General features: G+C 36.6%; 1 protein-coding gene across 1 annotated transcript in view; it reads left to right on the top strand.

The window, feature by feature from the left end:
* Positions 1 to 23,056, top strand: part of DNAH11 (dynein axonemal heavy chain 11) — a 407,386-nt gene that overhangs the window by 330,250 nt on the left and 54,080 nt on the right. Inside the window, exon 66 of the mRNA XM_064380322.1 lies at positions 19,919 to 20,123. Within this exon, the coding sequence (XP_064236392.1) occupies positions 19,919 to 20,123 (205 nt within the window). The remainder of the gene's footprint in view (positions 1 to 19,918; positions 20,124 to 23,056) is intronic.

Below are 23,056 nucleotides of genomic sequence, written 5' to 3'. Positions count from 1 at the left end.
GCCTCCCAAAGTGCTGAGATTACAGGCATGAGCCACCGTGCCCAGCATATTACTATAATATTTAATGATAGGAGTGTTCCTCAATTTATTTAACATTCTTATTGAAGGAAATTTTTGTTGTTTTTAGATTTTTTGCTATTATCAGTGATGCTGCTATAAATATTAGTGAATATTCATGCATACATCTACAGGTACACACATTCATGTATACATCTACAGGTATACACAGCAAGGTTCTTAAGTGTTTATATTCTGTAGTGGGATAGTTGGGTTGTAGAATGTATGCACAGTCAACTTTAAAAGATAATACCAAATTGTTTTCCAAAGTGTTTAGAAATTTACATGCTTACTGGTAGTATCTAAGAATTATGACCTGGGTGCCATGGCTCACACCTGTAATCCCAGTACTTTGGGAGGCCAAGGTGGGCAGTTCACAAGGTCAGGAGTTCAAGACGAGCCTGGCCAACATAGTGAAACCCTGTCTCTACTAAAAATACAAAAAATTAGCCAGGCGTGGTGGCGGGCACCTGTAATCCCAACTACTGAGGAGGCTGAGGCAGGAGAATCTCTTGAACCCAGGAGGCAGAGGTTGCAGTGAGCTGAGATTGTGCCATTGCACTCCAGCCCCGGCGACAGTGTGAGACTCCATCTTAAAAAAAAAAAAAAAATTGTGGAGTCTTCCAGAGAACTAAGAGGGACTTTTATGCTTCTGTTGCTTTTACAATCCAAATGCTTTCCCATATTTAATACTATTAGCTACCTCTTCCTATGTCGAACTATTCCTGCCTCCTTTTTTTCCCACTTTTGTTTTTGAATGAACAAATTGAGGGCACACTAAGCTTTCAAAATAGTTTTGTTGCAAAAACTTTAAAAGTACTTTGATGGAATAATAGACATTGGATACTCTGAAAGGTGGGACCCTGGAAAGGGGAGTGAGGGTTAAGTAGTAACCTAATGGGCACAATGTATGTTTCCCAGCGATGGTTACATAGAAAGCACCGACTTCACCACCATACAGTGTATCCAGGTGACAAAACTTCTTTCATACGCCCTAAATCTATAAAAGTCATTTTCTTAAAAAGCATTTTGAATAAATTTTCGTATTTTTGTTATTGCATTGTTTTGCTTGATAAAAGTATCTTTAAAACAAAGCAAATGCTTTCTCATTCCCTCATCTAACTCTTAAAAAGTATTCACACATATGCAAAGTAGGAGATATGGTAAAATAAAAATTCGATTGATACAAATATAAATTATTTTTCTTTTTTCAATGAAATCAATAAAAGTTGGGAGAAAATACAAAAGAAAATTAATGAGAAAATGTTGCCATGTATTTATTTAATAATGGAGCTACCCATTTGCAGTGTTATAACAGGAACAGAAAATTTTTGAAAATTAATCTACATGTTTGTAAATTTTGTAATGGATCTTCCTGTTTTGACCTCCAACAATGAACGGTTCACTCGAGTTCTCTGTCCTCTTTTATTTTTTCTGTCTGACTCTATCTTTATGTAACCTGTGGCTTTACAAATGTTTTTCTTGGTGTTGTAAAGACAAGATAGCACTGAAAAGAGAGAGCAAGGAAAACAACCTACAGGGACTGCGCAGCTGCCACGTTCACCCGGAACGTCTCTATCATATGCTCAAATGCAGGTGGGATGACACTATCCTCCCTTGAGAAACTCACATCCATCAGAAAGTTTTTGGCTATCAATAGTGTTTTTGTTTATTCTAGTTCTGTTTGCATGGTGGAGTTTTTTTTTTTTTTTTTTTTTTAACCAGTATTAGTTTATTCTTCCTAATAATGAATGTCTGAGAAATGTTTGTGATAGATACAGCATAGTCCAAAAGTTGAAGTTCATTAATAATTGGAATGTTGTGGAGTATGAAGTAATGAATACTAATTGCTCCTTTCATGTCTGACAGCTCCCTGTGGACCAATACATCAGCCCAGACTTTAATTCGGTTCGAGTAATGGTTTCATCAATAGCACATTAAATCTGTGTTTGAGAAGATATACAGGTGAACCTGCCCCACACAGTAGATACCACTGTCATAAAATGGCCACAGGCCGACGACAGCTGGGTAATTACAAATAATTAAATCCACCAAGCTCCAGACAATCCTAATTTTAAATAAAATATATTTTATCATATCAATCGACAAGAAAACATACCTGGAAAGATTTATCAACATGTAATTTTTCCAAAGCAAATTTACTGGCTTACGTATTAGAGAAGTTGCTGATCTGTGAAGCATCTTCATAAAATTATCTCTTTAATCTTTCAAATACCCCTAAATATTATGGAAATAATTTTTGAAAGACTGGAGTAACTTTACTGCAAGATGTATTTCAGGTTGGAGTATATAAATATATTTTTTAAAGCTATTTTATGCTTAATTCTATATTTACTTTGTATACAATTATTCTTTTTTATTATGCGTTGGGGTCCATGTGCAGGTTTGTTACTTAGGTATACATACGCTATGGTGGTTTGCTGTACCCATCAACACGCCATCGTAATAGGCTTTAAGTAGCATGCCCTAGAAAGGAGCTTAAAATTGGCTACTAGAAATATTAGCTGTATGATTTAAAAAATTATTTTTATAGAAATACGAAGAGGGAGATGGCATTTTATAGATATTTATTTTATAATGACTAGGTTTCCTGAAAGTTATATTAAGATTAAGAAGAAGAATTGCTTTCGGTTAGCAAGTTTCCAGTTTATTAACTCTTATTATGTTGCTGTTCTTGAAGTTGATGCCATGCAAATTACATTAGAGTTGACTATAGATCTATTCAAATGAGGCCTTAGGTGAGACTTAAGGCATAACCATGTTATATTGAACCCTATAGTGTAGTAGAATGTATTCTCTTGAGTTGGAAGCTTATGGATTTTTTTCTTTTTCTTTTTCTTTTTGAAATGGTGTCTTGCTCTGTCACCCAGGCTGGAGTGCAGTGGCACGATCTTGGCTCACTGCAACCTCCACCTCTTAGCTTCAAACAATTCTCCTGCCTCAGCCTCCCAAGTAGCTAGGACCTACAGGTGCCCACCCCAACGCCTGGCTAATTTTTGTATTTTTAGTAGAGATAGGGTTTTACCATATTGGTCAGGCTGGTCTTGAACTCCTGACCTCATGTGATCCGCCTGCCTTGGCGTCCCTAAGTGCTGGGATTACATACATGAACCACCGTGCAGAGCCTAGCTTATGGATTTTAAATAAACTGTAGAGTTACGTAGTTCTCTCATTATTTCCCTTGCAGGTAAGAACAGATTTGTTTTCAATTCATTCATGCTCTCCTATAATCGAATTCAGCATTCTAGTCTCTCCTAATTTGCAAATTCAAAATAAAATTTAATTCCCACAAATCTCCAACAGCTTTTCTATTCCTAAATTTAGTAAAGGTTTTTCTTTTTTTTTTCTTAATAGTGTCATCATCTTTAGCATCTGCAGATAAAGCAGTCTCACATTCACAGTCATCTTGGAAATAGTTGTTTGACTTTATCTGGAAATAAGTACCAAACAGGTCTTCAGATTAAGAATCATCAGATTCTTTTCTTTTTGAAAAAACAATCTTCCAATAAAACAGTGAATGAAATTTTCTTTGTTTCTGCTGCTACAGTATGTGTTGACAATGGATATGTTGAAGGATGTGTATGTGTGTATCAAAGGAGAAACAGTCTCCTTATGACTTTCTTTTTTAATTTTCTGTTTTTTTTTTTCTGTATAATGTTATCTGGATTCCTGAAGCACCAATGTTATTTTTTTTTTTTAATTCTGGTTGAAATTTGCTTTTATCTTAGAAGGATATGTTGGTTATATTAACTGTATGAAGCAGCAAGACAATTAACTCATTTCTATTCAGGGTTTTCTTTCCTTCTTTTCTTGAACGTCTTGCCAGCTGTGCAGCTTTCAACCAAAACCTTTCTTCAGGAAATGGGTTTGACCAACTTGCACAGCCCTTCCTGCTGAGGTTGCTAAGTAACAACTCCCCTCTTGTGGTTTGCCACTTTTGCTACACCTCATCTTTTCCACCGCACTCTTGACTGTAGCTGTTAGAACTCCCAAGTCTAATCGAGAAGCTTTTAATTTTAAACAGCAGGATGTGCAGTAAGGCTTTTAGATGTCCACTGAAAAGTTTATTTCTTCTCCTATGTGTGTTTCCCCGCCCCCACCCCCCGCAAACTAATGGGCTATATTACTTGCTTATCTTAAAAAACACCTACTATCTCTTTACCTTGACAAAATGGCTCTTTGAAGCCTCCAGAATGGAATTTCTCCTATTCAGAGAACATGTTAGCTATCTGAATTGTCCAACTTAGAGTGAGAACCTTCAATCTAATACAATATCTTAGCAAATCTCTGTCCAAACAGCAGATTTTGCAAACCTTTTGAAGAGATTCCTGCCATAGCCATTTCCAGTAAATACTCTGGTCTGACACAGCAGTAAATCTTCATTCCAAATTAAATGTGTTGCTTTCCATGTTTGATTTTAGATGGCAATGAAAAATAGTGATGGTGTGTGTTCAGGTACTCAGAATATCTGCAAACTAAATAAATGGGTTTCGGTTTCTATAATCCAACGCTGAAGGCATTTCCAACAGTATACTAAGTCTTGAGAATAGTGCCGATAAAAGTAAAAGGGATGTCCTTTGTTTTCCGATGAAGATTTTGGAAATAAGAATTCAGATTATAATCTCTAAATTGAAATTCTTATCTTGGTTATATTAAAATAATGGTTACTTTCTCAGCTCACTGAGATTCTGGATTTCAGGAAACTGATCATTGGGACCAGTGTTTGGAATGTTCTATCTTAGAAGTACTTTGAAAACTAGCCAAGAAATCATTCCCAAGTGTGTATGTGTGTGTGTGTGTGTATATATATGTATGTATATGTGTGTGTGTGTCTGTATTATACAGACACACACACACATATACATTTCACTTTAAGTTCTGGGGTACATGTGCTGATTGTGCAGGTATGTGACATAGGTATACATGTGCCATGCTGGTTTGCTGCACCCATCAACCTGTCGTCTACATTAGCTATTTCTCCTAATGGTATCCCTCCCCTAGCCCCCTACCCCCAACAGGCCCTGGTGCATGATGTTCCCCTCCCTGTGTCCTTGTGTTCTCATTGTTCAACTCCCACTTAAGAGTGAGAACATAGGATGTTTGGTTTTCTGTTCTTGTGTATGTTTGCTGAGAATGATGGTTTCCAGTTTCATCCATGTCCCCACAAAGGACATGAACTCATCCTTTTTATGGCTGCATAGTATTCCATGGCGCATACGTGCCACTTTTTCTTTATTTGGTCTATAATTGGGCATTTCGGTTGGTTCCAAGTCTTTGCTATTGTAAACAGTGCTGCAGTAAACATACGTGTGCATGTGTCTTTATAATAGAATGATTTATAATCCTTTGGGTATATACCCAGTAATGGGATTGCTGGGTCAAAGGGAATTTCAATTTCTAGATCCTCGAGGAATCGCCACGCTGTCTTTCACAATGCTTGAACTAATTTACACTCCCACGAACAATATAAAAGCGTTCCTATTTCTCCATATCCTCTCCAGCATCTGTTGTTTCCTGACTTTTTAATGATCACCATTCTAACTGGCGTGAGATGGTATCTCATTGTGGTTTTGATTTGCATTTCTCTAATGATCAGTGATGATGAGCTTTTTTTCATGTTTGTTGGCAGCGTAAATGTCTTCTTTTGAGAACTGTCGGTTCATATCCTTTGCCCACCTTTTGATGCAGTTGTTTGTTTTTTTCTTGTACATTTGTTTAAGTTCTTTGCAGATTCTGGATATTATGATAGATTGCAAAAATTTTCTCCAATTCAGTAGGTTGCCTCTTCACTCCGATTATAGTTGTTGTTGTTGTTGTTGTTGTTGTTGTTTTTGCTGTGCAAAATCTTGTTAGTTTAATTAGATTCCATTTGTCAATTTTGGCTTTTGTTGTCATTGCTTTTGGTGTTTCAGTCATTAAGTATTGGCCCATGCCTATGTCCTGATTGGTATTGCCTAGCTTTTATTCTAGGGTCTTCATGGTTTTAGGTGTTACCTTTAAGTCTTTAATCCATCTTCAGTTAATTTTTCTATAATGTATAAGGAAGGGATCCAGTTTCAGTTTTCTGCATATGGCTAGCCAGTTTGCCCAATACCATTTATTAAATAGGGAATCCTATCCCCATTGCTTGGTTTTGTCAGGTTTGTCAAAGACCAGATGGTTGTAGATGTGTGGTGGTATTTCTGTGGCCTCTGTTCTGTTCTTTTGGTGTATATATCTGTTTTGATGCTTGTACCATGCTGTTTTGATTACTGTAGCCTTGTAGTATAGTTTGAAGTCAGGTAGCATGATGCCTCCAGCTTTGTTCTTTTTGCTTAGGATTGTCTTGGCTATGCGGGCTCTTTTTTGGTTCCGTATGAAATTTTAATTGTTTTTTTCTAATTCTGTGAAGAAAGTCAATGGTAGCTTGCTGGGGATAGCATTGAATCTATAAATTACTTTGGGCAGTATGGGCATTTTCACGATATTGATCCTTTCTATCCATAAGCATGGAATGTTTTTCCATTTGTTTGTGTCCTCTCTTATTTCTTTGAGCAGTGGTTTGTAGTTCTCCTTGAAGAGGTCCTTTACATCCTTTGTTAGTTGTATTCCTAGGTATTTTATTCTCTTTGTAGCAGTTGTGAGTAGGGGTTCACTCATGATTTGGCTCTCTGTTTGTCTGTTATTGGTGTATATGAATGCTTGTGATTTCTGCACATTGATTTTGTATCTTGAGACTTTGCTGAAGTTACTTATCAGCTTAAGGAGATTTTGGACTGAGTCGATGGGGTTTTCTAAATATACAGTCATGTCATCTGCAAACAGAGACAATTTGACTTCCTCTCTTCCTGTTTGAATACCCTTTATTCATTTCTTTGGCCTGATTTCCCTGGCCAGAACTTCTAATACTGTGTTGAATGGGAGTGGTGAGAGTGGGCATCCTTGTCTTGTGCTGGTTTTCAAAGGGAATGCTTCCAACTTTTGCCCATTCAGTATGATATTGGCTGTGGGTTTGTCATAAATAGCTCTTATTATTTTGAGATACATTCCATCAATACCTAGTTTACTGAGAGTTTTTAGCATGAAAGGGTGTAGAATTTTGTCAAAGGCATTTTCTGCATCTGTTGAGATAATCTTGTGATTTTTGTGATTGGTTCTGTTTATGTGATGGATTACGTTTATTGATTTGCATATGTTGAGCCAGCATTGCATCCCAGGGATGAGGCCAACTTGATTGTGGTGGATAAGCTTTTTGATTTGCTATTGGACTTGGTTTGCCAGTATTTTATTGAGGATTTTTGCATCGATGTTCATCAGGGATATTGGCCTGAAATTTCATTTTTTTGTTGTGTCTCTGCCAGGTTTTGTTATTAGGATGATGCTGGCCTCATAAAATGAGTTAGGGAGGCGTCCTCTTTTTCTATTGTTTGGAATCGTTTCAGAAGGAATGGTAACAGCTCCTCTTTGTACCTCTGGTAGAATTCAGCTGTGAATCCGCATTCCTAAGTGTTTTTAATGTAATTTGCATGGCTATCCTCCACAACAGTAACAATTTTCCATGACTTTTGGTCCCAGGACACTCACTTTTTATCTGGGTTTTGAATAAACATTGAAAGTATTTTGATATTCCCAGTGTACCTGGCTTTAATGTAAATCTAATGTACGTAAGGTTATTTTATAGATCATACATATTTGAAGATGGTTGTCATTATGATAAAATAATTCATTTGGTTAACTAGCGAACATTTTGGCACACTTAATACCTTTTCTTTTCCTGAGAGCTAAACAATAGAAAACTTTTATATAAATTGAGTGATGTATTGTAAAAGTATTATGAATTAAGTAATTCAGTTTAATGAATCTATTGACCAGAAATTAAAGATCTTAGATTAGGAATTGATGCTTCGGTAGTTGGTGCTATTCTCCTTCATAAACAAGGACAGAATTTCTGACCAGAGACCAACCAGCAGGGCGTGTGCTCTGACCTGTGTCTGTTGTTTTTCTCTAGTGGCGGTAGATTGGTAATGAGTCAGTCATATTCTCTCAGTACCCTCTTGTGATAGAAAGGCAGGCAGGTTGACAGAGGCTGACATTATAGGCTGCCACTGTCAGAGCAAATTAGCCTGCAATGTTATGTGGTGGAATGAACTTCATACTAGGAGTCTAGAGACCCAGGTTCTAGTCCCAGTTCTGCCACTAAGCTAAGCGACCTTGGCAAGCCATAAACTCTTTAGGTTCATAAAAAGAAATCAGTTGAGTAACCTTTAGTGGTCCTTCTTGGTCTAAAATTATGCTCTGCTAGATGAAACAGCATGTTTTTTACTCACCCAGTGTCCTAGCCAATTAAACCGGGGTATTTGTACTCAGAAAAATAGTTTTATTTCTGTTCTGAGATTGCATAATCAGCTTCTCACCTCCAAACCAGCAAATCTCAGCCAGTGGGAAGAGACAGAGGAGGAACTCACTTCTGTAGAGGAACGTATAAAAACCCTATGGGAGCAGCCCCATGGCAAATTTGGAGATTCACACCCACTTGATTCTCAGTATGATGCAGTGACAAAGGCCGGTGTGTTTTGTTCCTGCTGGGAGTGGAACTGGAAGATGGATTAAGAACCTCTGTTTTAAGAACACGACCACACTTCCAAGTTTTATGTTGCTTTTCACACCTGCTGTTGCTCCTCCTTGGAGTTTAAGTTCAAGAGCTCATAGCTACCTTCAGTGTTCTGGAAGTCATAACCTCTGGATTCATGTCTTTCACAAAAACAACAAAGTGATTCTGTTTGCTTTTCCCACCCCTCTGGTTAACTTTGTTGCTTTTTGATCCTTCAAATCATAAGAGAACATTAGCAGTCTGTTTAATTTTCCCAGATAGGAAATTAACCAAAAATTAATTTAGCAGCAATGATAAAACCCACTGAGTCATTATATAATTTTTGCCTTTCATAGGTCATAAACACCCCAATTGAGGATAATTTACTATCCCTGGGAAATCTAAACATATCAAATAATGTTTCAGAGCAAGATGTAAAACCCAATTTTATAGGCAGACATCCTTCTCCTTTCCATCAGCATAGCAGCATCTTCCTCCCCTCTATTAACCTCTCTTTTCACAGAGAAAATCAGACCTGTTCCCCAAGCAGATAGATTTCTGATTTTCAAACTGGAATCTCTGAATTCTTTAGGGTCTGTGTAGATATGCAAGAGAGATAGCAAGGGAGTCATCTATGAGGCATCTTATGGAGGTTAACTCAGATATTTATGGTTAAATAAACATTTAACCAGTTGAAAGCCTCTGTCGGTGTGGTGCGGTGGCTCACACCTGTAATCCCAGCACTTTGGGAGGCCAAGCTGGGTGGATCACCTTAGGTCCAGAGTCTGAGACCAGCCTAACCAACAAAGTGAAACCTTGTCTCTGCTAAAACTACAAATATTAGCCAGGCATGGTGACAGGTGCCTGTAGTCCCAGCTACTTGGTAGGCTGAGACAGGGGAATTTCTTGAACCTAGAAGTGGAGATTGCAGTGAGCTGAGATAGCGCCACTGCACTCCAGCCTGGGCGACAGAGCGAGACTGTGTTTAAACAAACAAACAAACCAACAGACTTCTGTCACTTACACCCAGAAGCAAAATCGTGAGAACCTCACGCTTTCTGATGACTAGTCTCACACATTTATTCTTGAAACCCTAGAGGAAGGAGCATGGTTATGTATAGTGGCTAACTGGAAAAATTAGCTGCTATTGCTTTGAGAAGAGATTACACTAATACTGTTAGCTGATGTGACCCTCTAGAGTGGCAGTGGAGAAATGGCCTGTTTCAGTGCAACCCCGAAGCCAGGAATGGTTTTCAAAGGATTGGAAACAAGAAGAATATATGGCAGAGATGTATGTGACCCATAAAGCCTAAAATGCTTACTCTCTGATCCTTTTACAGAGAAAATTTGTCGGCCCCTGCTCTAGAGAAATGTTTCATTGAAGCCTGAACACCTGCTACTTTAAAAAATAAGTTAATCATCTTGCTGGTGGCTTGTTTTGCTTCTTGTGCATATGTGAATACACGCAAACACATGCATACATACCACACAAATCTCAAAGCTAACCTGACTTCTTACCAGTTCCTAATCCCATCACAGTGAACTGTCCCATTGAACAAAAACAAAAATTCTAGACTTCTCTGATTCAGTGTTTTTGACTTAAATATTTTTATTTGTTTAATTTTTAATTATCAAAATGTATAAATTCTCTCTTCATCTGAGAATATAAGTTAGTGGTTGAATCAGGAAGTTTACGAAGTATGAACATAAACCAGGTGAAAATTCTTAAGCAAGTGAAGAAAAATTCAAGAATCCTGAAATGATAGAAGGTTGTGACCCATTGGAATTTCTCTGAGACTTTCCACAAGGAGAGGAATGAATCCAAGGTAGAGTGGCAATCAAAAGATCGCAGGATGGGCTGGGCGTGGTGGCTCACGCCTGTAATCCCAGCACTTTGGGAAGCCGAGGCGGGTGGATCACCTTAGGTAAGGAGTTCAAGACCAGCCTGGCCAACGTGGTGAAATTCCATCTCTACTAAAAAGTAAAAAAAAAAAATTAGCTGGGTGCTGTGGTACACACCTGTAATCCCAGCTACTCAGGAGGCTGAGGCAGGAAAATCTCTTGAATCTGGGAAGCAAAGGTTGCAGTGAGCCAAGATCATGCCACTGCACTCCAGCCTGGGCAACAGAGTGAGGCTCCGCTGCAAAAAACAAAAATCACAGGATGTACACAGAGGTGTATTTAAAATGTAGCTTTTATTGTAGAGGTGTTATTATCTTTTATGTGTGAGAACCCTAGGCCCTAACTAGATGAAACTTTCACTCTTGAAATTTCATTTAAATGTCAATCAATACAGCAAAACGATAATAATAGGGGACCACAGCACCTTACTTTCAGCAATGGACAGAACATCCAGATAGAAAATAAAGAAACGTCAGAGTTAAACCACACTCTAGACCAAATGGACCTAAAAGATGTTTAGGGCCATTTCACCCAATAGCACAGAATATACCTTCTTCTCATCAGCAAATGCAACTTTCTCCAGGATAGATCATATGTTATCCCACAAAATAAGTTCCATCAAAAAGTTTTACAAAATTGAAATTATGTCAAGTCTTTTTTTGTGACCACAACAGAATAAAACTAGAAATCAATAATGGGAGAAACTTTGGAAACTATACAAACACTTGGAAATTGAGTAATATACTCCTAAGCAACAAATGGGTCAGAACAGAAAAAGGAAATTAAAATAGACTTCTTGAAACAAAAATGGAAGCACAACATACCAAAACCTATGGACACAGAAAAGCAGTTTAAGAGGAAAGTTTAATAATATTAAAAGAATCTCAGACTACCCATAGTTATGCCTCAAGAATCTAAAAAAAAAGAACAAACTAAACCCAAAATTAGTAGAAGAAATGAAATACCAGAATAGAAATAACAAAGACTAAAAAAAAAATACAAAAGATCAACAAAACAATTGGTTTTTTGAAAAGATAAACAAAATTACCTATAATTCCAACACTTTGAGAGGCCAAGGCAGGAGGATTGCTTGAGGACAGGAGTTCGAGATCAACCTGGTCAACATAGACTATTTCTATAAAAACTTTTAAAAATTATAAAGTAGCCAGGCATAGTGATGCATGCCTATAGCTCTAACTACTTGGAGGCTAAGGCAGGGGGATAGATTGAGATTTGAAGTTCAAGGTTGCAGTGAGCTATGATCACACCACTGCACACCAGTCTAGCACTTTAGCCTGAGTGATAGAGTGAGATACTGTCCCAAAAAGCAAATAAAAACATAAGGTCAACAAACCTCTACTTAGACTTAAATTTTAATAAGTTTCGAATCAGAGATGAAAAAGAAAACATAACTGATACCACAGTAATAAAAATAGACTATTATAAACAACTATATGCCAACAGAATAGAATACCTAGAAGAACTGGATAAATTCCTAGACATGTACAACCTATCAAAATTAAATCGTGAAGAAATAGAAAATCAGAACAAGCAAATAATGAGTAATGAGGTTGAATCAATAGTCAAAAGTGTCCCATCAAAGAAAAGCCTAGGACCTGATGCATTTACTGCAGAATTCTGTGAAACGTTTAAAGAAGGAGTAATACCAATTCTTTTCAGACTGTTAGAAAAAAAAGAAGAGGGAGTTCTTCCAACCTCAAGTCCACCATCACCCTGATACTAAAATCAGATAAGGACACACACAAAAATCTATGGGCCAATATGCCTGATAAACATAGATATAAAAACCTTCAACAAAATAAGAGCAATCAAAATCCAATAGCACATTAAAAAGATCATTCATCATGACTAAGTGGAATTCATTCTGGGAATGCAAGGGTGGTTCAACATCCAGAAAACAATAAACATGATACATCACATTAACAGAATCAAGGGAAAAAAATCTTACAGTTGTTTGAATCAACACAGAAAAAGCTTTGATAAAATTCAAGATCTTTTCACAATGAAAATTCTCAATAAATTGTGTATAGATGGACCATACCTCAAAACAATAAAGGCTGTATATGACAAACCCACAGCTAACATATTGAACAGGAAAAAACTGAAAACTTTTCCTGTAAAATCTAAAACAAGACAAGAATGCTCACTTTGACCACTTCTATTTAACATAACACTGGACGTTCTAGACAGCAAGTAAACGAGAAATAAAGGGCTCCAAATTGGACAGGAGAAAGTCACATTCTCCCTGTTTATAAATGATGTGATTATATGTATAGAAAGCCCTAAAGACTCCTCCACCAAAAAAACAAAACAAAACACCTATTAGAACTAATAAACAAATTCAGTAAAGTTGCAGGATAAAAAATCAACATACATTAATCAATAGTATTTCTATACACCAATATTACCTGAAAATTGCAATTCCAGTTACAAAAACTACCAAATTAAAAACCTGAGAAATTTAACCAAGGAGGTGAAAAATCCTTAGAAAGAAAACTATAAAACATTGATGAAATAAATTGAAGAGGACACAAATAAATGGAAATATATTTCCTGTACATGGATTGAAAGAATTAACATAGCTAAAATGTCCATACTACCCAAAGTGATCTACAAATTCAATGTAATCCTTATGAAAACACTAATGACTTTCTTCACAGAAATAGAAAAAACAACCCCAAAATTTATATGGAATTAGAGAAGACTGCAAATAGCCAAACCAATCTTGAGCAAAAAGAACAAAACTAGAGGCATCACACTGCCTGACTTCAAAGTATATTACAAAGCTGTATAACCAAAACAGTATGGCAGTTGCATAAAAACAAACATATAGACAGATGGAACAGAATAGAAAACTCAGAAGTAAATCTACACACTTATTACCAACTGATTTTCAACAAAGGTACCAAGAATACACATTGTTGAAAGAACAGTCTCTTCAATAAATGGTGCTGGAAAAATGATATCCACATGCAGAAAAATGAAACTAGACCCCTGTTTCTCATCAGCTACAAAAATCAACTCAAAGTGGATTAAAGACTTAAATGTAAGACCTGAAACCATAAAACTACTAGAAAAAAACTTTGAGGAAATGCTTTATAACATTGGTCTGGACAAGGATTTTTTTGGGTAAGACCTCAGAAGCTCAGTCAGCAAAAGTAAAGATAGACAAATGGGATTGTATCAGACTAAAAATCTGCACAACAAAGGAAATAACTAACAGCCTAAAGAGACAATTTGCAGAATGGGAGAAAATATTTGCAAAATATGCCTCTGACAAGGGCTTAATATCCAGAATATATAAGGAACACAGTAGCAAAAAAAAAAAAAAAAAAAAGATTTGATTTAAAATGGGCAAAAAACTTGAATAGACATTTCTCACAAGACATAGAAATGAGCAAACAGTACGTGAAAAATGTTCCCCCTCACTAGTTATCAGGGAAATGCAAATCAAAACCACAATGATATATCATTTCACCTCATTTAGAATGGCTATTATCAAAAAGACAAAATATAATTGCTAGAATGGATGTGGAGAAAAGGGGATGCTTATACACCATTGGTGGAAATGTAAATTGGTATAGCCATTATGGAAAAGAGTATAGAGGTTCCTCAAAAAACTAAAATCTACCATATGATCCAGTAGTTTTATGATTTATCACAAGGAAATGAAATCAGCATGTCAAAGGGATATCTGCACTTACATGTTTATTACAGCATTATTCACAATAGCCAAGATCTGGAGTCAACCTATCAACAAATAAATGGATAATGAAAATGTGGTATATATAAACAATGGAATACTACTCATTGTCTGAAAATTCAAGAAAGCAATTCTATTTACAAAAGCTATCAAATAAAAAAACCTAAGAAATTTAGGTGAAAAATCCTTAGAAAACTTTAAAAAGTCATAAAAAAGAATAAAATCCTGTTATTTGTAGTGACATAAATGAGAGCAAGAAAGCAATTCTATTTACAAAAGCTATCAAATAAAAACTAAGAAATTTAAGGAGGTGAAAAATCTTTAGAAAACTTTAAAAAGTCATAAAAAAAGAATAAAATCCTGTTATTTGTAGTGACATAAATGAACCTGGAGGACATTATGTTAAGTGAACTAAGGCATAAAAAAATACCACATGATCTCACTCATTTATGATATCTATAAAAGCCAATCTCATAGAAGTACAGAGTAGAAAAGTAGTTACCAGAGGCAGGGGAGGGAAAAGGAGAGGGGATGGTAGGGAGAGATTGGTCAGTGGTTACGAAATTACCTATTGATCATTTTAATAGATCATTGTTACTTTTTTTTTGGTAACACCAGTATCAAAATATAATTCACATACTATACCATTCACCCACTTAAAGTGTACAATTCAGTGGTTTTTAGTAAGGAGGAATAAGTTCTGGTATTTTATAGTATAGTAGAGGGACTATAGTAAACAGTATTATAGTGTATATTTCAAAATAACTAGAATAGGATTCTGAATATTCCGACCACAAAGAAATGATCAATGTTTGAGATGATGGATATACTAAATATCATGATTCAATCATTATACAATGAATACATGTATTGAAACACCTAATGGGGCCCCATAAATATGTACAGTTTTGTGTCAGTTAAAAATAGTTCTTTTAAAAGTCAGTCGTACAAATCCTGAAGTTAGGCTGAGTCAACAGAACTGGCAGTGAACTGTACAGTGAATAGCACTAACAAAGATTTTCTCAAAGCTACTTGTAACATCATTTTGGAAATCCTTGAAAAGAGGAAACTCAGTAGGAGAAATTTCGATGATGCTCCTACTATAGATATGTTTGATTAGATTGTCAGTCAAAAGAGGCAGATTAACTTAGAAAGGTGTCCTTATCAAACAAGATTGCCTTGTGATACACATTACTATGCTCAAAAGACAAGCATGAACCTCTGAGAAACAATATTAGCACGGTAACTTACAGATTGATAAAAGCCCAAATGTTAGTGATTTGACCCATGATAATTGTTCCATTTTTTTGGTAGCATCTTTATCAAGTTGAAATTCACATACCATATAATTCACCCACTCAAAGTGTACAAGTCAGTCGTTTTTAGTATATTCACAGAGTTGGGCAGCCATTAGCACACTCTATTTTAGAATTGAAATTTCTGTATTTTTCTGTATTCATTTGCCTGTTCTGGACATTTCACATAAGTGGAGTTATACAATATGTAATATTTTGTGACTTCTATCACTTTGTACATTTTCAGGTTTCGTTTGTGCATGTATCAATACTTAATTCCATTCTATGGCCAAATATTAGGTTGGTGCAAAAGTAATTGTGAGTTTTTCCATAATATTTCATTGCTTGGATTTTTTAAATTTTTATTTATTTATTTATTTTTGAGACAGAGTCTTTTTCTGTTGCCCAGGCTGGAATGCAGTGGCCTGATCACAGCTCACTGCAGCCTCAACCTCCCAAGGCTCAGGTGATCCTCCCACCCTCAGCCTCCCAAGTAGCTGGGATCACAGGTGTGCACCATGACACCGTGCTAATTTTAAGGAAGGGCCAAACCGTTTGTGAACATGTTTGCACAATTTTACATTCCCACTAGCAGTGTATGAGGGCTCCAATTTGTCCATGTCCTCACTGACAGTTGTTACTGTCTTGGCTTTTTATTACAGTCATTCTCATTGGTGTGAAGTAGTACCTCACTATGGCTTTGATTTGCATTTCTCTGATGACTAACGGTGTTGCACGTCTTTTTATATGCTTATTGGTCATTTGTATTTCTTCTTTGGAGAAATGTCTATTTAGTTATTTTACCCATCTTCTACTTGTACGGATGTTTGATCATTGTATGCCTATCACATTGTAGGAACATGACTGAATACATAATTATCGACTGAATAGATGAAAGAACAAATCATTATATTAAAAGTTGATGCCAATAATGAAATAGTAAGTAATAACGTTTGTGAGAGCAGAGACCGTGTTTGTCTTGGTAATGGTTATATATGCCCAGTACCTAGAAGACTCTCTGACAGTCTGGCATGGTATAGGTGTTTATTCACCGGGTGAATAAATGTTTGGTTGCAATGTGTTGTATGATATCACCAATAGTTGAAGAAGATATCAATAAGATAATAAGATGATTTTTAAATGAGCATGATTATTAACTCAAAAATATTTGCAAATATGTGAACAAATAGTGTCAAATCCAGGACGTATAAAACAAGGGCCCAGGACCACCGCCTTTGCCAGATACACTAGTAGCCGCTGCCTGGTTCACTTACAATACTTGGCCTGTAGTTCATTCACCTCTTAATGGTTTTAGTGTTTATTTTTAATAGTGATATCAATACTCACAATACTCATCTTTTAAAATTTGTCCTTTTTGAAAAAGGGATGTATACTGCCCAGCTGTACACTCGCTTGGTCTGAAGAGGGTTGCTAGCTGAATTGCTCATTCTCCTGTTAGAAAACAATTAAATAGTAGGAGGTACTGACAAAGTAAAAACAAATCCGAACTGAATAAAGTGAATAAATTAATCATGCAACTAGTAGGTTTTAAAAGTGGCTTATTTGGCAGACGTTTTTTCAGGTTTAGACACTTAATCAACAACTCTGAAGGTTTTTGTTGCCAGTGTAAGATCCTCTGCAGGGGCAGGAAAATGTGAGAGTCGGATGAACACAGTAGGTGATAAGTCTGGTCAGTCCTTTGGAATTTTAAATTCATATTCAGGCAAGTAAAGCTTTAGTAATGTAAGCAAATTATAATTTTTAAATAATCTTTACACATTAAAACCAGTTGTCTCATTAAAAATGTTTCCGGTCAAATAACACGGCCAGTGGTTCAGAGGTACTTTCCTTATCAAAGACACAAGAGACTTAACCTCTGAACAAGATGCAATTATAAAACATCCCCCAAGAATCACATAAAACATTGCCACTTGATGGCATTCTGGATATCTCTCCTCAAATTAAAAATTATTGCAAATATTGTGACATTTTGATAAAAAGGAGCCCTGCCCGAATGTGATAGAATGTCTTTTATTTTGAATTTACCCAGTTGTTCAAAATTGACAAATTCAGTGAAATAACATCTCACCTTGAAGTCAGTGAGATAGGCAATAAATACGTTTTTCTCATGGCTATTTAAAATAATTTCAATTATAATTGGGCTCTGGCTGATATTCTATCATGATACTATCTATACAATTTAAATATTTTATACACTTAATAAGGAAGAATCCAGAATTTTCATATGTAAGGCAAAAGAGGAGACAGAAGATACTCCTTGCTGCAGCCATGCCTCCAGGCCTCGTAAGAAGTTTCACTCTAAGCAACTTGGGCTGCTTTAGGAAGTTCCAGTATTTGTGGTTTTGGCTTCTCTGTCTCTTGCATGAATTAGAAAGCTCCCCCTTTACTAGATCCTCATAGCAGGTTCCTCGCAGGAAAGTGACCATAAAGCCTGTAGGAGAACATCTCATGTACTATATAAATACATATAATTACTATGTACCCTTAAAATTTAAAAAGAAAAAACATAAATTAAGCTTGGAGTTTTGAATAGAATTAGCGTAGTGACTATTCACAGAAATCAATTTCAGAGGAAAGGGTTAAGTAGAGATGTTGAGGCAACCAAGCATTTGCAGTTACAGGAAGCCATTGCCGAAAGTATTGGAAAGTCGTTTTAAGAATATGTGTTTGGGGCCAGGCGCAGTGGCTCACACCTGTAATCCTAGCACTTTGAGAGGCCAAGATGGGTGGATCACCTGAAGTCAGGAGTTTGAGACAAGCCTGTCCAACATGGCAAAACCCCATCTCTACTAAAAATACAAAAATTGGCTGGGTGTGTTAACACACACCTGTAATCCCAGCTACTCAGGAGGCTGAGGCACAAGAATTCACTTGAACCTGGGAGGTGGAGGATGCAGTCAGCTGAGATTGTATCACTGCATTTCAGCCTGGGTGAAGGAGTGAGACTCTGTCTCAAAACGAAAGAGAATATATGTGTTTTTAATATTTCATCTTTATAAAAATAAAATATTTTAATACATTATTTAACATACATATACACTTATGTATATCTGTATATGTGTATATATGTTATATATATAATATACACACATATAGCATACATATATACAAATATATATAAACACATACACATTTTATCTTATCCTTAAAGAATAGCAGCATTTAATGTACATTTAATCACAGAAAGTACAGCTGGCCCTGAAATAACATCCTTTCATTATAATGTCGATGAAAAAAAAATCACTTCCTGCTTGCTGGGACCGCTGTCTGTGTGGAGTTTGCACATGTTCCCTATGTCTGCCTGGGTTTCCTCTTGTCCTCCTGTTTCCTCCCGTATCCCACAGCTGTGCACATTAGATGAGCTGGAGTGTCTACGTGGTGGTCCCAGTGTGAGTGAGTGTGGGGTGTACAAGTGGCCCCGCATTGGGATGACATCCTCTCCAGGCCTGGTTCCCACCTGGCGCCCTGAGCTGCCAGGGTAGGCTCTAGCTCCCCATGAGCCTGAACTGCAGTCAGTGGGTTGGAAAAGGAATGAATGAGTGAATGAAAATTATTGTCAAATAAAAATTTGTAAGGTAGATGATAATCATACAAATGCACAACACTAAACGTTGCAGTACAAAAGCCCTTCTCAAGCCTGCCAGATCTGTCATTGTTTTTGAACCGCCTGGTGGTAGGAGGTGCTACTTAAGATTTCCTGTTTTGCATGCATTTATTTCTCAATTGAACCCACCCCCACCATGCCCACCATTTCTCATTAATGCACCAAAAATTAAGTAAATAATTACCTTACTTATTTTTATTAATCTTTTTAAATCTATGTGTAGCTCATGTTTGTTTCAGTGTTTAATATTAGAAGTGTTTGGGGCCTTTATTTAAAAGTTTGATGATGTTTCTGTGACCAGAAACGTGCCGTAGGAACTTCAGTCTTGTTTCTATCAATTAGCCTGTGGTAAAACTGGTTTCCTCATATGGCGTTTTGCTTAAAGTCACAATTTGCAAGAGTTTATCCACAACATTGAGGACTTACTGTATAATAATAAAAGCTAACATTTGTTGTTATAGGTCCTTTATATGATTGTATTTAATTGTCACAGTGACACTGTGAGGTGAGTACAATTGTCACCGTTTCACATATGAGGAAACTTAATCATATGACTTAGTGGGTGATTGCTGATCCTGCTGTACTTCAGGAAATTTGGGAGCAGCCGAAAACTTCTAAATCACCTAGCCTTCTGGCCATTATAAGAATGCAGGAATGGAATGACACCTTAGTATCAGTTATGGTTCATAGAAATCTCCTGAAAGTCTGTGTTATCCTCCCTTTAGGTATATCAGGATTGGAGATAAAGAATGTGAATTTAACAAGAACTTTCGCCTTATCCTTCACACAAAATTGGCAAATCCTCACTATAAGCCGGAATTACAAGCTCAGACAACTCTCCTCAATTTCACAGTCACGGAAGATGGTCTAGAAGCACAGCTGCTGGCAGAGGTCGTCAGTATTGAAAGGCCAGATTTGGAGAAACTTAAGGTAAAAATGTTTATGTCACCACTAACACTTACACAGCACTTGCTTTGCACAGATCATAGTGCTAGACACAGAAGTATAAAATAGGATTCTTGCCCTCTAAAATCTTGCAGTGTAATTGGGAAAAATAAGTATACATGTTAAAAGTTAAACAATTCAAAGTTGCTCTTTATAAATGCTAGATTGTTACAGTTATGCCACAAGTAGAAAATAGGCTGGCTGTAGATCTTGTTTGAGGCATAGGACTGGGGCAAACAAAGAGGCGTACGAGTGATGGACAATAAGAGGTATAGAAGCAGGTATGTGCCCAGGTAGGTTGGAAGGTAATTGACTAATTTAGCCTGGGCAAAAGAATGAAGAAGAGGTGTAATGAATAAACTTGGAAAAATTAAGGACCTGGTAGCCAGTTATGACTAGTATACAACGGGACATTTATGGCCCTAAGTATATTAAGAAACAGTGCTGAAAATACTTAAATTCAGTGTTATGTACAGAAAACAAAACAACATAGCCTTAAAATGCAGAAAAAAGGCAATATTAAAGATAAAATCAGAAAATAATGACATAGAAAATAGAGAAACAAAAGATGAACAAAATAAAAAGATCGTTCTTTGGCAAGAAGGGGTGAGGAAGTGATAAAGTCGATATACCTCCATAAGGGCTAGTGAAGAATGAAAGACAAAAGGCAGGTAAAAGAAGAAAAGGGCACATAACTACACAGATTAAAATATATAAAGGAGTGCTGTGCTCAGCTTTCTAACAATAAAGTTGAAAATTGAAATGGTGATGTGAAAATTAAAAATAATTTATGTGGTAATGGGCAAATTTGGCAATAGTGTGTCTCAAACATTTAAATGAGATATATTAAGAATTAAAACAAGAATTGATATTTCAGATGTTAGAGATCTATGTCCTGCATTTTGGAAATTGAAGGGATTTCTTTCCACAGTTTAACATTATTCATATTTTGAATAACTAAGCTAGAATACTTTTTCTTAGTATACATCAGGGGGTCCACAAACTATTTGGCCTGCCACCTCTTTTTGTTAATAAAGTTTTATTAAAACACAGCCATGGCCAAGCACAGTGGCTTAGACTTATAATACCAGCACTTTGGAAAACTGAGGTGAGTGGATCACTTGAGGCCAGGAGTTTGAGACCAGCTTGGCCAACATGATGAAACCCTGTCTCTACTAAAAATACAAAAAAATAGCCAGGTGTGGTGATGCACAACTGTAGTCCCAGCTACTCGGGAGGCTGAGGCATAAGAACCACTTGACCCCAGAGGGGTGGAGGTTGCAACGTGCCAGAATAGTGTCACTACACTCCAGCCTGGGGGACACAGCAAGACTGTCTTAAAAAAAAACCCAAAACACAGTGTGTTCATATATTTACATAGTGTCTATGACTGCTTTTGCACTATAATGGCAGAGTTGAATGGTTGCAACAGAGACCTTTTAGCCTGAAGTATTTACTGTCTGGCCCTTTCTAGAGAACGATTGCCACCCTGGTATAAATCCATTGTTCTCAAACTATGGGTCCTGGAACAGCAACATTACCATCAGCTGGTGCTGATGCAAATTTGCTTTAAATGTAAATTCTCTGACCACACTCCAGATCCCACTAAATGAGAAACTCTGGAGGTTGGTGGGAGGCGTATGGCAATCATGTTTTACTGAGCCATGCAAGAAATTCTGGCCTGTGCTCAGACTCTGTGTGAGGCTACTTTACTTGGATTTGCCACTGCAGCAGTTGATAAGTAGGCAAAGATAGTCATGAGATCAAGGCTGGGTATAAGTACACTTGGCTCCCTGAGGCCTCGTTACAGATGTGCTCACATTCAGTGGAACTGTAACATGCCAGAAACGAGTGGTTCACCGAGTCAGAGTTCAAAGGACCACTGGCTTGCTGCCTTGTGCGCTAATTGCCAAGCTGGATCAGGGACCATATCTGTAGTCAAGGCACCACTAGACCATATAAGAAAATAGTTTTGTTTTTTTTTTTTAATGTTAGCATAAGAAAGTTGCAGGAGTCCTTTATTCTGAATGTCACTCTTATTGGATCTATGACTTATAAAAATTTTCATTTCATTTTCAAATAACACTACTGCCTCGTTGGTAGTGCAGGTATATTTTAATGGACTGTTCTCATTTGCTCCCTCTCATCCTTTATAACATTGCTGACATTCATTTCACTTACCCTCACTGACTACATTGCTGTTACTACTGTTTTGAGCAAACAGCTCAGTTAGTAAACTAACATATTGTACCTTCATTTACTCCTTCTCTCGTACTCTTTCATTCTTTATATGGATGTGAGTTTCTGACCTATATCATTTTTCTTGTCTATGAAGAAAAACTTTTTTTAACATTTCCGGTAAGGCAGGTCCATCAACAACAAAATCCCTCAGGCTTTGTTTGTCCAAGAAAGCTTTTATTACTCCTTCACTTCTAAAGGATAATTTTAAAAGATACAAAATTATTTGTTGATTTTTTCCCTAAAAATTTTAAATATTTTACTCAGCTCTCCTTTTTGCATAGTTTCTTGAGAGAATTTCTATGGAATTCTTATGTTCCTTCAGAGGTAATTTATTTCCTGTGGATTCTTTCAACATTTTTTCTTTGTTTTTGACATTATACAGTTTGAATATGAAATGCCTAGGACTTGATGTTCAGCATTTATTCTGCTTAATGTGCAGTGGGTGTCCTGGATCTGTGGTTTGCTATCTTTCATTAATTTTGAAGAATTTTTAGCTACCATAATTTCCAATCCTCCTTCTGCTCATTTTTTTTTTCCTTCTTCCTCCTGTAAGCATCTCACAGTTTTTGGACATGCTTTCTTTTTTAATTTTTATTCTTTCTTTTCTTGTCAAGTATCTACTGACATATGTCTAAGCATACTGATTCCTGTCACTGTGTCTAATCTACTCATGAGCC

The sequence above is a fragment of the Aotus nancymaae genome, unplaced genomic scaffold (assembly GCF_030222135.1).
Source record: "Aotus nancymaae isolate 86718 unplaced genomic scaffold, 86718_ANA_hifiasm-v0.15.2.pri h1tg000025l, whole genome shotgun sequence".
Taxonomy (NCBI): domain Eukaryota; kingdom Metazoa; phylum Chordata; class Mammalia; order Primates; family Aotidae; genus Aotus; species Aotus nancymaae.
The sequence above is the reverse complement of the archived record's forward strand: the minus strand, read 5'-3'. Positions and strand labels throughout refer to the sequence as shown.